The sequence below is a fragment of the Diabrotica undecimpunctata genome, chromosome 5, assembly GCF_040954645.1.
Source record: "Diabrotica undecimpunctata isolate CICGRU chromosome 5, icDiaUnde3, whole genome shotgun sequence".
Classification (NCBI taxonomy): domain Eukaryota; kingdom Metazoa; phylum Arthropoda; class Insecta; order Coleoptera; family Chrysomelidae; genus Diabrotica; species Diabrotica undecimpunctata.
In genome coordinates, this window is record NC_092807.1 from 135,063,343 (window position 1) to 135,081,588 (window position 18,246).

The window sequence follows — 18,246 nt, forward strand, 5'->3', positions numbered from 1 at the left end:
CAAGGATCGTCCCAGAAGTGGTAGAAATCGATGTACAACAGCAGCATAAGACCGGCAAATAACATTTATAGCTCGTAGAAATCGTCTGGAATCTACAAGTGGTATATCCAGAGAAATTTCTAGGCTTCAAGGACTGAATATTTCACGGCAAACAATAAGACGCAAACTAAATGCGGTAAATTTGTATCGTAGAAGACCGCTACGTGTTCCTAAACTAACCTACCAACACAAAATAGTAAGGTTGCAATGGGCTAGAGAAATGGTGCATCATGATCCTAACTGGAATAACGTGATGTTCTCTGATGAGTCGAAAATTGACTTGGTATCTGATTCGCGAAGAACACTGGTTTGGAGGGCCCCAGGACGACAAGCCCCACTAGAAACAGCTAAACCGCGTGTCCCATTTGAATGTGGCAGTATTATGGTTTGGGGTGGTATTATGAGTGGTACACGGACGTCACTGCTGGTTCTGGAGAGAAGAGTCACTGGTGCTGTATACATCAAGGAAGTTTTAAATCCTGCCGTACGTCTATTCCGAGGGGCAGTAGGTGATGAATTTATGTTTATGCATGACAACGCACCTCCTCATCGAACATCAGCAGAACAAAATTTTCTTGAAGGAGTATCTACATTACAGTGGCCCTCGAATTACCCCGACATGAACATTATTGAACATGCTTATGACATTCTCAAAACACGCATTAAGAAGCGAAACAATCCCCCTATTACACTTCGAGAACTTAAAGATGCTGCTCGTGAAGAATGGGAGAGAATTCCGCAAGCCCAACTCGACCAGTTAATCGGCAGCATGCCAAATCGCCTACAGGCTTGCATACAGGCCAATGGAGGAAATACTTATTATTAGTTTTATTAAAAATTATTTTTTTCTATACTAGTTTATTTTTAAATGTAAGTTGTACATTGTAAGTTTTTCACTCCAAGAAATTAAATATTTTTTTCGCATATCGTTTATCTGGTTTTGAGACTTATTTAGTATTGTTGAGAATTGAAACAAAATGATTTTTTACTATTCAGAAGATTTTATATATAAAAATCAATAAAAAGATGAAATATTCCAATATTCCAAACTTTTGGACATATGTGTATTTTCTTTTTAAATTGTAAGTATGAAATCAACAACATTTTTTATGATGTATGGAATTATTTTTGCGGCTTATTTATATATTTTATATTGCTTACTATTAAATTAATCTTTTGATAATCGAAAACTGCTCACAACTAAATATTAAACATTTTTTGCTTTTCCTCACGTTTCTTAAATTTTATCAGCCTCCCACAAAGAAGGCTTTGAAATCAAACATACGACTAGGTAGTGCGTTGTCAACAATAATTGTCACGCATCATTTGAGTATGAATAATTAACAACCGTCGCGTCAGTTTTATTACGAGTAAAATATAATAATAGGGAGTTATTGCAAAGTTAACAGTGTCTGCGTTGCACTATTTACACCGCGCTATTTCGACAGTTTTGACATACGGCTGACACATCACAAATAGAGATATTGCTTGAGCTTATGCTTACTTTGTTGCGTTATTTACGTTGTTTATGTTTTCTTTTCATTTTTTTCGCAAAATATTGAAAATGGATCATGATTTAGAAGCACTTATTTTAGCAAATGCTCATGATGATGAGGTAGAGTTCATCATTTTAAATAACATTGTTGGAGAACATGTATTGCATCCACAAAATCGAGAATTTAATTTAGAAAACATGTTGCAAGCAGATGTAAAAATAAATTTTAGGTTTAGCAGACAAGATATTCCTACATTTGCAAGAGCTTTACGCCTACCAGATTGTATTCGTACCAATACTAGAAAATAAGCAGGCTTAAAAATCTTCAGGTTTTATTCAATTTGTCACCTCAATCATTATCTCAAATTATTAATTATATTGTTGCATTATGCTACTGTCTGATGTACTCATTTTAGAAAATTATTACTAATAAACTTGGTTTAGATGAAAGACAAATAACATACATAACCTGAGAAAGAAAATAGCGCAACGAATTCCGCACAGCGTAATGGCTCCCCTAATAACGGTATTCCGTATTTTCAATAACGCAGCGTAAGCCAAATATCACATCTGCGCATGCTCTACTGTCAAAATAACGCGTGCTGTAATACAGCAAGTGCAAAATTGACTCTGCAATATCTCCCTAATGGCACGTAGAAAACCTACTGATCCAAAAGTTCGAGAAATTATTATTCATCAGTACCATAAAGGGAAAACAATGCGTGTTTAACATAATTAAGAAATATGGTAAAACTGCAAATATTGATGTTTGTGGCAAAAGCTCAGGTCGTCCAAAGGCTGTTTCTCAATGTTGTGTAAGGCATTTAATTAAAATATGTAAGTCGGGAAGAAGAAATACACTACGAGAAGTAACTGCTAGGTGGAATAGAGAAACTGGGATGAATGTTTCCAGAGAATGCTGTCGCAAATATATCCACAAAAGCGCTTAGTTTTTATCAGGTATGTTTGATGGGTTCTTTTTACGATATAAATTTTCTATTTTTTGATTTTTTTCGAGTAGGCCAAAGAAAAACCATTGTAGAGGGAAACTCAAAAAGGGAATCGTTACATTTGGGCTAAATCAACACTTTCGTGGACCAAACATAACTGAGACAAAGTTATCTATAACGATGAAAGCAAATTTGATGTATGTGTGGGACATTACGGAAAGTATGCCATAATGCTTGTCTCAAAAGGACTGAATTGTTTCCAAAGGGCATCATGGTTTGGGGTTGTATGTCGGTCAAAGAGTTGGGAACTTTACAATTTATTGAAGGCATAGTAAACGCAGTCAAATATCAAGATGTTCTTGAACATTCGTTTCTACCAAGTGCGCCAAAGTTATATCCATATAGAGATTTAATCTTTCAGAAGGACCGAGCCTCATGCCATACGGCTAAATCTACCAAAAAATTAATGGGAGAACATGACATTAAAGTTTTGTCACATCCTTTGACGAGACTGTATTTACATGTTAACTTTAAGTCTAAGAAATTAATTTTTTATGATGCGAGTCCCACTGGCAATCCATTTTTAATGGCACGTCCTACATCAAATGCTGGTTTCCGCCTTTTACAATCTTATTGCCGAGAACAACCCTAAAAACATTAAAGGTCGTGGCATATTATCGGGCACGTTGCGTTTCCAGCACATAGCGTTTAGTTTCCGAAAAATATAATTTAAATGGTTTTAAATATGAATAACGCACACTGTCCGGGACATAGGTCGTAACCGGTTGGTAAGGATAATGTGCATTAGATGTCCGTCGTTCTCCCCTTGTTGTTTATTTAGGAACTTGTTTGATTTTGATATAGAGTATTTAAAAAAATAATTTTCGAGGCTATTTCGTCATTTATGCATGTGTTTTTATTGCTTTGTGACAATTAATCACGGAAGTGATAAACAAGTAGGACTTTTGTACGGAAGTGATACCTCTTCTTTTTAAAAATACTTGTTGGTTTGATATGTATGGCTTCGTTAAATGTAGTATTTTGTATTTTAACTGAAGGTGAAATTAAATTTAAAACATATTTAAACTGAATCCTATTCATTCTTAAATAATTGTTAAACCTATTAATTATTATTAAATTCCAATTAAAAACAGCCTCGAAAATTATTTTTTTTAAATACTCTGTATCAAAATCAAACAAAGACCTAAATAAACAACAAGGGGAAAACGACGGGTATCTAATTAACATTATCCTTACAAACCGGTTACGACTCGTTACGCAGCCGTCGGCATCAGTAAAATATTGTGTTCGAATATTCTGAACAAGTGTCTGAAACGCAATGTTCCGGACAGTGTGCGTTGTTCAGTTCATATTTAAAACCATTTAAATTATATTTTTCTGAAACTATATGTGCTGGAAACGCAACGTGCACGATAATATGCCACGACCTTAAGGGTGTTGCGCTCTGATCTTTTCGACATCTGGCCCACCTCTTTTGGTCGTATCAGCTTTCTTGGAATGTCAACGAACTTTTACGTGAGTGCAATATTGATAATTTGTGTTTTTGCAGTTAATTAGAGACATTAGATTTTATTATTAAATATGCTAATTTTTTTTGTCAGTAAGCAACGTTTTTTTAAACGAATATAATTTTTTATGAATTAATTATAGGAATTATAGAACTTCCTGTGTTTTTTGTGGCATAATTTTAAGATAAACGAAACAAAAAAAGGCCCCTTGGATTCGATTCAGGTTGTATTTAATTATTCATTTAATTGTCATTTTGTTATCTTGAGATGTTTAAAGTTTTAATTAAATTAATTTGCGTATTAAGTTTATTTCAGAGATTTAAAGACTGCAACCTGTTAAAGTTATAATATTACTGACGACAATAATGGGCGTAAGACAATAATTGTTTTGTTGAGTACTTAATAAATACATGTTCGTGATGAAAATATGTGTCATTATCGGTTTTTTTTTGACAATATGTATTTGTTCATATTTTTTTTTAGAGTATTTAATAAAAATATTTTTAAGACTTATTATTTAAGATTTTATTAAATAATATAATCTCTTTTAGCTTATGGGCAAATATGTAAATTTTTATAATTTTCTTTGATATTCGTTGATATGTTTTCTGACGTGTTTTTTTTTTATGTCTTTGAGAGAAATGTTAATCCAATGTTTAATTTATTTAATCTCGAGTCCATTAGGATACTCAGGTTAAGAGTCATTGGCGCCCGTTTTGTTTTGAAGTTTAGCTGTAGCTGTTCAGTTTTTCTTGTTTTTCTTTATCAACGTGTTCTCTAATTATTATCTACTTTTATTTATCTACACTTCTCCAAGAAATTAACGCACCACTTTGAAATATTAAAATATTTTATTAGCGTTAATAAAAATTTCCATTGTAATGTTATATTTTGCAAGCTCCTTGTATATGCTATTCGTACACTCTATATTTATTGACTGTGTTTTATCGCTATAGTTTTTTTTGCAACAAAACAAAAAGAAGCAAAAAATGTACTCATTCTATATTTACTAATTTCCAAGTGTTTACGAATTTTATTCGGCTACTGTTTAATTGTTGATTATTGTTAATTGTGTTTATTATGGAGCGTCAATCACGTAATTTAACCCGAGATGAATGTGGCCGATCAGTGATACTGTCGGAAGAAGGTTGGAGTTACCGAAGAATTGGTCCTCTGTTTAATGTGTCCCACACATCCGTCTCACAGGTGTTGGAAAGATTCCTCGAAACAGGGGATCATACTCGCAGACCAGGGCGAGGACGAAACCGGGTAACTACCCCTATTCAAGATCGATTTTTAAGAATTTCTGCTCTTCGACAACGTTTTGTAATACATCGAAGTCTACAAATTCAGCTTCGAGACGTGCATGCTATACAGATTTGTACTGAAATTGTTCGCCAGCGACTTAGGGAATACAACACCTAGGATTGCCGCCCGAGGTCCTCTATTAACTGCAGAGCATCGAAGGGGGAGACTACATTTTGCCAGAGAACACGTTAATTGGTTAGAGGCTGACTGGGAACGAGTGCTATTTACTGATGAATCTCGATTTTGTTTGTACAATAACGACATTGCGACGACCCAACGAACGATATGCTCAGTGTAACTTCTCACACACCACATTTTTTTGGTGGAGGATCCGTTATGGTGTGGGGTGGTATTTCTTTGACCGCACGTACGGACCTAGTGGTCATACAAAATGGAACTGTTACAGCTGAAAGGTACATATTGGAGATCCTGGAGCAACATGTAGTACCATTCGCTCCTTATAATGGTGAAAATTTCTTACTAATGCAAGATAATGCCAGACCTCACGCTGCACAGATCGCCAAAAATTATCTAGAAGAGGTAGAAATTAACACTATGGAATGGCCAGCACATAGTCCGGATTTAAAACCGATTGAAAATCTCTGGGATATCCTTGGTAGGCGATTAAGAGCGACACTGATCCAACCAAACAACTTGCAGGAAGTGGGAGAGAGGCTGATCCATATTTGGAGAGAACTAGACCAAAATGAAATACGGCAATTAATTTTAAGTATGGGCCAACGGTGTGAAGCTGTTATACGTAGTAGAGGTGGAAACACTAGTTATTAAGACTTTTTTCATATTTTAGTTTACTTTTCTTATCGTTATTTTTTTAGAATTTTCCGTTTTATTTTTTTTTCTCCTGTACTTCAACATTTTCTGATGATTAGACAAATTGTTATAATTACTAATAAAATGTAGAATAAATCTGGTAAAGTTTTATTTTTTATTCTTTGCCTGTTTACAAATAAAATTGATTTATTAAAGTGGTGCGTTAATTTCTTGAAGAAGTATATTATTTTTCTGTTATTTTCCTATCATCTATATCCTTATTCACCACCAATGAAGCTCCCAAACTGAGCAACGTGGTCTTCGTTAAGTCTTGGTGAAAGATCAGCTTTTTATCATCTACTTTTATTAGATTTTTAGTTATAACACAACTAAGAAAGTAAGAATTTACAAAAATTGTGTAAGGGCCAATTCATCTTAAAAATGGGAGTAATGCTTATGGCGTATAGTTTTTAAGGAATAAGCTGCCATCAATTAAATATTCATAAATAAAATCTTGGTAGACTCATAGTTATTAAAATATTAGGAAAAGAAATACTCCTTAGTAATTGTTATTGTTACTTAAACGTACCCGTATGTACATAAAATGATTAATGTCGTTAATATAATGATCCCAAAATACTTGTATTATATCTAAATTAGAGTTCAAACACCCAAAATTAAATATAACGACAAACAATTCATAGCATTTATCTACAGCAGACATTGTATTAAGTTTAATTATCTTAAAATAAACAGTTAATGTATTTTCCATTGTTCTGTTAGAGAATAACAATCAGTATTAAAAAAAATTTCTAGTAGTTTAATGAAAACTGATTCGCTCAAGCGTCGATCGATGAAGAAGGGATCTACCAACAACCGAAGAATACTCAAAAGCACAAATTATTGTCACAAAATAACTTAACTTACATTGTCCGTATTTATGTATTGGCTTCACTTTTCATAATTTCTTCATACAGGTTGAAACACTGTTCCTTCTCTAAAGCATTGGAATAGCGTCTGCTCTTCTTCTTTTTTAAGTCATCCAAAAATATGTGCGATCAGTCACATGATCTTTACTTTATTGTCAGCGAACCTAAATAATGTTGTGGTGCTGCTGACTCCATACCACTGACAGAGGTTCTTGAGCCAGGCTGTTCTGCGTCGTTCAAGATCACGTTTCCCTTCTATTTTCGCCTGAATAATTGACATGTATATGAGGGTTGCCTTTTTAGTTTTGCATACTACCATAACGACAACAAATATACAGACTTCTTCTTCTTCTTCGCGTGCCATATCAGAATTATCCGACGTTGGCGATCACCATTGCGAAGGCTTCTCGATCTTCTGCAATATGGAATAATTGTCCTGCATTTGATATCTGAGTCCATTCACGAATGTTTTTTAATCTTCCTACACCCCTACGGCCCTCTATTTTGCCTTTAAGGATCAGTTGTAATATTTTATATCGACTTCCACTTACTATACGTCCCAGATAAGACATTTTTCGATGTTTAACAGTCTTTAGCAGTTCTCTACCTTTGTTGACGCCCCTTAGTACTTCTTCATTAGTTTTCCTTGCTGTCCAAGGTATCTATACGAACCCACATTTCCAATGCTTCAATTTTGTTCATGATCGATACTTTTAGCGTCCACACTTCTGCACTATACAAAAGTACGGACCAAACATAGCACTTAACCATTCTTTGTCTTAGTTCTAAACTGAGACGATTATTGCAAAGAAATGACTTCATTTTCATAAAAGTAGTTTTAGTCATTGCTATTCTACGTTTTATTTCTATGTCTGGGTCGAGTTGGAACGTTATCACAGTTCCCAAATATGTCATTTTGTGAACTTTCTTAACTTGGACTCCGTTTAATTGAAGCTTTGCATCGGGATGTGGGTCACGACCAAACACTAAAAATTTGGTTTTGTATGAGTTTATTTTAATGCCCATTTCCTCTCCTACCTCATGAATACGATCAAGCAGAATTTGGAGACCTTCAATATTATCTGACAGAATTACTGTATCGTCTGCATATCTAAATCACATTAAGTAGTTCCCCGTTGATTTTTATTTCATATGGTTGTCTCTCAAGTGCCTTTTTAAATAACTGGTCCGAGTAAACATTAAATAATGTTGGCGACAAAATGCAACCTTTTCTGACTGCTCGTTGTATGGAGATTTCATCGGTGTAGTTATCTCCAATTTTTTACAATAGCAGTTTGATTCCAGTACAAATTTTTAATGACACGAATATCCTTGTCATCTATTCCGATATTTTTCAGTATTTGCATTAATTTTACGTGCTGTACTTTATCGAATGCCTTTTCGAAGTCCACGAAACATGCAAATACATCTTTTCCTTGGTCACGACATTTTTGTAATAGGATTTTAAGCGCAAAAAGTGCCTCCCTGGTCCCCATAGCATTTCTAAAACCAAATTGGGTATCTTCGAGATCTTCGCATTTGCGTCTAATTCTGTTGTGAAATATTCTTAGGAAAATTTTAAGTGTGTGGCTCATTAGCCTAATTAATCGATATTCTGAGCATTTTCGATATTCTGTCATCTTCAAACAACTCTGATATATACAGCTGCCATCCTTTTCTTATTTCGTGCTCATTTACAATAATTTTGTTATTATTGTCAACGAGTACAGAGGGAACTCATTTTTTAAACACGTTATTCATTTCTTTTAGTTTTTTGTGCATATTAAATAAGTCGTGTTTATATATTACATCCTCCATTTCGTCGCACCTTTCTCTCATCCATTTTTCTTTGGCTAATTTAATCTCCTTTTTTATTCTTCTCTGCGTGTGTCTATATTCTGTTTCATTAGATTTTATCAGTCGACGTTGTTCCATTAATTTAAATTTCAATAGAATTAAAGTGCTTAAATTGCTTTTCAAAGTATGTCCCACCAAGATCGATACACTTTTGCATACGTTCAAACCAACTGGTAAAACAGTTATTTCATCAAAGGCATACATCGTTTCTTCTGGAGACTGGAAGCGCTGCTCACGCATTGAATTCTTGATTTTTGGGAACGTGAGAAGTGGTTAGGACGCTACGGTGGATGGTTTAACAATTCGATGTTTTAAAGCTCCAAAAACTCTATTGTCTTTTGTGAGCGCTTGTATTGTCCTGATGTAGGATGATTCGCCGTTGTGTGTTGCTTTGTCGAAGTTTCGCGATAACTTCTGGTAAACAAAACGGTTATATACCAATCAGAAGTAACCGTTCTTCAATCTTCTCAAGCAATTGTTGCCAAATGAACAATTTCGACACAAAAATTGCGACCATTTTCTTTGACACACTTCGAGAACGGATCACTTTTGTTGGTTTTTCCTCATCGTGAAACACCCACACAGCGGATTTTTTCCGCGTTTGTTTTCCGATTCGTAGGAGTAAATCCAAGATTCATCGCCACTATCAATACTAGAGACGTTTTTTGAGCTTCTTTTGTTGAACCGTTTCAATGTTTTTCGACACCAATTGACGCGAACCCCTTTTTGCTCCTCTGTGAGCAAATTAGATAACAAAAATCACAAAGAAACTATCATTGTTTCATTGATATGGTTGTTTGTTGATTTAGAGGAAGACCTCAAATGCGCTGGGGCGACGATATCAAAAGAGTCGCAGGACCAATGTGGAAACGCCTAGCACACAACAGGGATGAATGGCGAGAAATGGGAGAAGCCTTTATTCGACAATTCGGATAGAAAAAGGGCTATAAAAAAATGGTTGTTTGTGTTTTGCTGTCTTAAATTCAATTTTCCTCGCACTCTTCTTCTGCTTTCTCCATTTTCTTGTACGTATCGTACATATCTTGCTGAATAGGGAAGGTTTGGTTGAAAGTTAAAAACTTTCTATTTCTCGGTTTTATCAACAGGTCGAACATATCTCTTTTGAGTCCTGTCCCACCTCGTCAAAACTACGTTCGTTCTAATATAACCTTGAACACTACAAAATGTTAACCAGCACAGATCTGCAATTGCCAGCATAACTATAGGAACAACCGAATAATTCTTACAGTAAAATTTGATAGACCTAGGATTATTAATGATTAGTAAGAATTATTCGGTTGTTCCTATAGTTATGCTGGCAATTGCAGATCTGTGCTGGTTAACATTTTGTAGTGTTCAAGGTTTTATTAGAACGAACGTAGTTTTGAGGAGGTGGGACAGGACTCAAAGAGATATGATCGACCTGTTGATAAAACCGAGAAATAGAAAGTTTTCAACTTTCAACCAAACCTTCCCTATTCAGCAAGATATGTACGATACGTACAAGAAAATCGAGAAAGCAGAAGAGTGCGAGGAAAATTGAATTTAAGACAGGAAAACACAAACAACCATATCAATGAAATAATGATAGTTTCTTTGTGATTTTTGTTACCCAGTTTTTCATGTAGAATCTTTTGGATGCAGGTCTTTAAAATGCTCAAAGATGCCTCTATCTCCCTGTTACACGACGGTCATCCTTACTTAGCTGACGAACCGCATCAATGTTTTGCTGTGTGACTGCTGTTTTGGGTGGACCTAGCCTGGTTTCGTTTTCAAGCAAAGAAGTAAAATATAAAGCAATCCAGAGAACCATCCGAAACAAAATCAGGAAAGCCAAAGAAGAATGGATGAACAGCAGATATGAGGAACTGGGGGAATTACTAAAAAAACATGACTACTTCAATGCATACAAAAAGATTAAGGAAGTCACAAATATGAAGAAAAAATTCACTACAACAACTCTAGTAGATGATAACAATCAAATAGTATTTAGCCCAGAAAATGTAGGAAATATATATGGGAAAAATACATCGAAGATCTGTTTGATGACGAGAGAACAGAACCACAAATGAAAATAGTACAAGACATAATACTTAATAAATTAAGATCAGAAGTTACAAAAACATTAAATAAGGCAAAGCCACAAAAGGCTTCAGGTCCAGATGAGATATATTATGTAGAGGTGATAAAACTTATCAATGAAGAAAATCTTCAGTCCTTAAGACTACTACTTAACAAAATATATACCACTGGAATCTTCCCAGAAGACTGGCTTAGATCGACATTTATACCTATACCGAAGAAAAATAAAGCAAATAGATGCTCACAGTTCAGATTAATTAGCCTGATCAGCCATTTTCTAAAAAATTTACTCAAAATTGTACATCAACTTCTATACAGAGAATGCAAAGAAATCTGAGCGACAATCAATTTGAATTTCGTATGGGGCTTGGTACGAGGGAGGCATTATTTGGCCTCCAGATATTACTACAAAAATGCCGAGATCAACTAAAAGACTGTTTTATCGACTACGAAAAAGCGTTTCATCGAGTAAAACACACAGAACTCATGGAAACCCTAACACAACATGGTATAGACCATAACACGGTGGCCCTTATTAAAAACCTATATTGGGATCAAATGGCGTCGATTAAAATAAACAATCGTATGACAGCAGAAATTTCAATAAAAAGAGGAGTTCGCCAGGGCTGTGTACTTTCTCCACTATTTTATAATATATATTCCGAAAAGATCTTCCAAAATGCCCTCGAAAATATTGAAGAAGGAATAAAAATCAACGGAGAATATGTAAACAACTTAAGATATGCAGACGACACCGTCATTATTTCGGACAGTTCTGAGGGTTTGCAACGACTTTTGAATACCATAACCAGAGAGGGAGATAGCTTGTTGCTGAATATAAACACAAATAAAACAAAAGTAATGGAACCATATTGCACTCTCGATGTCGGTGTTGTTTCCCTTATTTTCGAAGTATTGTTGATAAGTTGAGTTCGCGTTTTGTGCTTTTTGTACATTACAATAGTTATTTATTTTTACAACCATGGGTTCAAAGAAGATGATGTCTATTGAACTAAAACGTGAAATCATTGAAAAACATGAGCAAGGTGTACGAGTAACTGACTTGTCGAGGATGTACGGGCGTACCACATCAATGATATGTACTGTACTTGAACGGAAGAAGGTGATAAATGGTATAATGCCAGCTAAGGACGTTACAATAATTTCTAAGCACCGGACTTCTCTCCATAAAAAGATGGAAAAACTACTAATGGTGTGGGTGATAGAGAAGCAACTTCAAGGAGGAACCTTAACACAAAGCATCAGATGTGAGAAGGCACGAGCGATTTACGAAGATTTGCTGAAGCAGATCCCACACACTTCCACAAATGATGAATCGAAAGACTCGGTTAAAGCCAGTCGGGGCTGGTTTGACAACTTTAGAAAAGGGACCGGCATTCACTCCGTCGTCAGCAAGTTCGGATGTGAAAGCAGCTAAGGTTTACATTAAAACGATTTACGAACTAATAGAAGCCAAAGGATACATCCCCCAACAAGTCTTCAAATGTGACAAAACGGGGCTTTTCTGGAAAAAGATGCCGAATAGGACTTACATAACGGCAGAGGAGAAGACGGTTCCAGGTCAAAAACCTATGAAAGATACATTAACTCTACTACTTTACGCCAATGCGAGTGGCGATTGTAAAATCAAACCTCTTCTAGTGTACCATTCAGAAAATCCCAGAGCCTTTAAGTCACATAAGATATTAAAAGAAAAACGGCCAGTTATGTGGAGGGCAAATCCAAAGGCGTGGGTCAGCAGGAAATTCTTTCAGGAGTGGATAAACCTGGTATTTGCCCCTTCTGTTAAAAAATATCTACAGCAAAACAACCTACCCATGCAAATCCTTCTTGTCCTCGATAATGCCCCTTCTCACCCACCAAATCTTGAAGATGATTTACTCCAAGAGTTCAAGTTTATAAAGATTCTCTACCTACCAGCCAACACCACTCCTATCTTGCAGCCCATGGATCAGCAAATGATTTAATTTTAAGAAGTATACCAAGCACATTTTTCGGCGTCGGTTTGAGGTGACGGATAAAACAAACTTTAGTCTTTGAGAGTTCTGGAAGGACCACTTTAACATAGTAATATGCCTAAAAATTACTAAGCAGGCTTGGCTAGGTGTTACAACAAGGACCTTAACCTCTGCATGGAAGAAGCTGTGGCCTGAGACTGTAGATGAAAGGACCTGCGAAGGACTGGAACCCGAAGTGTCAGTGGTAGATGAGATTGTTTCTCTTGGAAAATCCATGGGTCTGGAGGTGGATGAAAGAGATGTGAACGAACTTGTCAAGGAACAGTCTCAGGAGCTGGCAACCAAGGAGTTAGATGAACTACATTCGCAGCAGCATACGGTGGTTCAACGAAAAATGAGTTTTGAAGGGGAGCCAGAATTGGAAGACGTTGCCTCTACAAGAGATATAAAGGAGATCCTGGGAATGCGGAAGAAAGTTGCAGTATTCGTGGATAAAATTCACCCCGAAAAAGTTACAACTGGTCGTGCATCGGTGTTTCCCGATTTCCCAATTGAAATACACCCGATAGACGATTATTTCTGACCATTGATCGTCGTTTACGGGAAACGGGTACATTCCAACCGCAAGTTTCTGGCAATAGTGGTCGTCCAATAATGGATGCAACTGATGAAGACATTTTAGAAATCATTGAAGAAGTCCCTGGAACAAGTACAAGGGTAATAGCTGCTCAAGTAAATGTTCCTCACGTAAGGGTTTGGAAGCTTTCGGAGGATCAGCTGCTTAAACCCTATCACTTAACAACGGTTCAAGGGTTATTGGTTGAAGATTATACTAAAAGAATTTTGCGATTGGTTGTTAATGGAAAACACTCGAAATGTTAATTTTATTAGAAATATTTTGTTTACCGCCGAGGCTACCTTCAGCAGAAATGGAATAACAAACCATCAAAACGAGCACATTTGGGCCGACGAAAATCCTCACGCCAAAAAAAACGACTCATCACCAAAGGACTTTCAAAGCTAATATTTGGACAGGAATTGTGGATAACAATCTAATAGGCCCAGTATTTCTTCCCAACAATTTAAATGGTGATAATTATTTGCAGTTCTTGGCAAACGATTTAAAAGAGTATTTGGAAGAAGTGAATATTGCAATAAGGCAAAATATGTGGTTTCTACAAGATGGCGCTCCACCGCATTACAGTAATGAAGTCCGGGAATACCTTTGCAGGCAGTATCCTGGTCGGTGGATTGGAAGGGGTCGTGACGCACCTATTTCTTGGCCACCCAGAAGTCCAGGTCTTAACTCCATGGACTTTTGCATTTGGGGGTTTATGAAAGGGAAAGTGTATTCTGTAACAATAGAGGACGAACAACAATTGGGGGTCAGAATAATTGAAGCTGCAAATCAATTTCGTCAGAAAAATATGATTTTTCAGCGCATTCGGTTTTCCTTATTAGAACGATACCGAATGTGTATTGAAGAAAATGGGGGTCATTTTGAATATTTATTGTAATATCATATTTATAGAGGTTATAGACATTTTTTGTACTTGTTAATTCATTTAAGCCATTTATTTAGTTGCACGTAATTTTTTAAAGGTTAATGAAAAGGGCCGTAACCCAATAAAAACTGTTTTTTGAAAAAAGTGATAGGAGGCAAAAAAATTTTAAAACTTTTTGAAACACCTTGTATATATATATATATATATATATATATATATATATATATAAGTACTAATCGAGTAACGACGAGAAGTAGATCCACCAGGCTTGAGAATGGCAAGTGAGACCTTGCCGAAACGTCGCCAAAACAATGGTTTTCAAGAAAACCAGCATTTTACAACGCGGAGTCAAACCCGGAAAAATAGTGACAGCATATATATATATATATATATATATATATATATATATATATATATATATATATATATATATATATATATATATATATATATGTCATATATTTTCTGTTTTTTAGAAGAAAAACATTTCTAAACAAAAATGAATGGATAAAAATATGTACAAACTTACCCTATGTTTTGTGGTATTTTTGTCAAAAAGAACAAAAATCGACGGATTCAATTCATGAAAAGATATTTCTGAAGGCGTGAAATTCAAATCTCTCCTTTCAAAAGTTTTCCCATAGTCAGTTGTGACGTATATTACATTGTGTTTGATGTCCGTAAACACAAACTGGAACAAAAAAATAGTACGTGAATAGAAATGGAAATATATTATAATCATGTTGCAAATTCACAGACAATAATTATTACGACGCGAAAATCACCTAAACATAATATGTTTTACATAAAAATATTTTTATAATTTATTATGTAATAATTATAGATTATAGATTTATATAAATAATAAAACTTCTGGGGTGTAATATAATTTTCGATCGATTTGCAATTTTTTAATAACAAATGTTTGGCCAGGTTGCTTGAAATTAGTTTTCCTACTCCTGCATATAAATTTGCTATTTTATTATCTTTATAACGTGTATCGGCAAATCCGGTAAGGAAACGTTTATATGCAGCAGATATTACAATCTATTCAAACAACATTGTAAGCATTTTGACTGATTTTCCATGAAAGAAAATTCAACAGAAAAATTGATATCACATACCAGTATATGGGAAATGAGTCAGTACTCACAATCTTAAGTAGGTTTATTATTTAATGATGGTAAATTTTGGGCTACCGGTTTTAAGACTTACAATATTTCCCCTATCATCAGACGCCAGTATGTTAGTCTTATTTATATTAAAAACTACAAGCTAAAACAACATAAAACAAACAATGAACAATTGTGTCTTTATGCTAATTTTTGTAGTTCTCATTGTCATTTCTATTAATTGTCTGAGAGAGTCTATATGTACTAGTGTTTAATTATTTTCAGAGCTTTTTGTTTTTGTAGTTATTACCATACTTAAAAATTGTACGTTCTCAATAAATAAATTTTGTTACGCAATTTATTTTTTTCAAAACCCATTTTCATGTTATTCATGCAGAATCAAGTTATGTTTCTTTTTAGAGACTCTGGAGAATATTCAGCAACTTGTGAGAAATAGTGAAGAACCAGGTACCTCAACTGGAGCTATAGAAAATTTGGGCCGTTTACAGGAAATCTCAATAAGGAAACGTCAGGATACCACAGCATGGAAACGTAATATAATTAAGGCAAAAAGAAGAGTATGTGAACTACAAAGGCAAGACTGTACCGGCCAAAAATTTTCGTCCTGTTGATTGCCAATGCAAAAGACAATGCGCAAGCAAAATCAGCATAGACATGCAAAAAACAATACATGGACGCTTTTATAACCTCGATTGGAATAGGCAAACTATTTGGATTTGTGAAACAGTCAAGTTATGTGCACCAAAAAGACGAAAGAATCGAACTAATCGCAGACCAAGCCATAAGCAATCGACTCGTCAATTCATGTTTAATGAGCAACAAGTTTGTAAGAAATTGTTTCTCTCAGTAGTACAGATCAGCTACAAAAGACTGGATTATGCACTTAGACACAAAAATGATGCAATCACAAATATACCTTCACCAGATCAACGAGGAAAGGGACCATACGGAAACAAAATAAGCGATGAAGTTGTCGACAACATAAAAGACCATATTAAAAGCTTTCCTCGCTACACTAGTCACTACGGTCAACATTCTAGTAAACGTCAGTACTTGCCACCTACTCTTTGTAGGTGTCAACTATATAAACTCTACGTTTCAAAATGTGAAGATGATGGAAAAGAACCAAAGAAAGCATCCTTTTAGCGTCACATCTTTAACAGTCAATTTAATTTACATTTTTATGTACCTAAAAAAGATACATGTAAAACTTGCGATATATTCGGAATTCAACTTTCCACAGAATCGGACATTGAGAAATGCATTCAAATAAGAACACAGAGGGATAATCACTATTCCCTTGCTAATAAAGCACGAAAACTTATGAACGATTACAAGGAAGAATAGCTTGACGTATCTGGAACTACATGTCTTTTAACATTTGATTTGGAGAGGACATTACCAACACCTTATGTCCAAAAGGGTGAAGTGTACTATCTTCGACAACTGCAAACTTTTAATTTTGGCGTTCACTTATATTTACCTGACATTGAAAAGATAATCATGAACATGTGGTTATGAATCGACGGTTACAACATAAAAGAGGCGGTTTCCGAAAATATAAAAAAATTAGTCAATTTTAGTGATTCATGTACGGAGCAGAACAGAAATTGCTGCACCAAACTTAGAAGAAGTAATCGTATGCTTTCAGGTGAGTGGTCACACATTTTTACCCAATGATTCGGACTTTACGGATATTTCAAGGACACAATAGAGAAAAGAGCATGTTTACACTCCTGACCTGTGGATGAAACTCGTCGCCGACTGTAGGAAAACGAAACCCTTTATCGTGAACAACATGGTTGGTAAATTCTTAGTTATTGCTGGTATATCACAAACCGTAAGAAAGCCCAAAAATCTGGCTGGTAAGATACCTCTGATTTCAAAAATGAAAAAAATCCGATTTCTGAAAAATGACAATAAGATATACTTTAACGATGATTATTCAGATAGTTATGAAACTGCAGTCTTCACGAACAGCGCTACAACAACTTATTTTACTGATTTAAAAAGTTTGTATCCACCGCTAACTACAAGTAATGCTAACCCTATTTCGTACCTAAAAATGATAGATCTTCGCCTCCAATACATCATCGATTCTATCTTAATATACCCCAGAGAAAGACGTCAGCGTGGAGGTCAACATGATACTGAAAATTCGAAATGAATATGATGAAACTGAGCAAGAGAACATCCTACTTAATCCGTGAGGAGAAGAAGACGAAGACGTCGACGAATAGTCTACGAAGTTAGCTTAATTTTTTCTAATGTTTTGTTAAGTTTGGAAAATAAATAAAAGAGTAGTTTAACATTTCATTCATTCATTTTTTATAAACTTGTCAGGTTGGCACATTTCCGCATTATAACCCGAATAAATAAACTTTCAACAGAAGTGATCCAAGTGCAAGGAATAAAAAAAATAAAACAAAAACAAAAGTCAGTTGATGTGATAATACTGTCATTACAACATAAAACTGTTCTACAAAGTTAATAAAAAATAAAAGTGTACCTAATCAATTTCATACTTTAGATATTTAATAATACACGTTTTGTTCATTTTCTCAAATTGTATGCAACGTCACTTGGATCACTTCTGTTCCAAACTATCCATTTATTAAAATTTGAACAGCCTTTTGCCCTACGTTAAGTTGCCATTTTAGGTAGGTGAT

General features: G+C 35.0%; 1 protein-coding gene across 1 annotated transcript in view; it reads right to left on the reverse strand.

The window, feature by feature from the left end:
- LOC140441825 (sortilin-related receptor-like) overlaps positions 1-18,246 on the reverse strand; it is a 148,299-nt gene that overhangs the window by 87,398 nt on the left and 42,655 nt on the right. Inside the window, exon 3 of the mRNA XM_072532762.1 lies at positions 14,974-15,135. Coding sequence (XP_072388863.1) covers positions 14,974-15,135 — 162 coding nt within the window. The remainder of the gene's footprint in view (positions 1-14,973; positions 15,136-18,246) is intronic.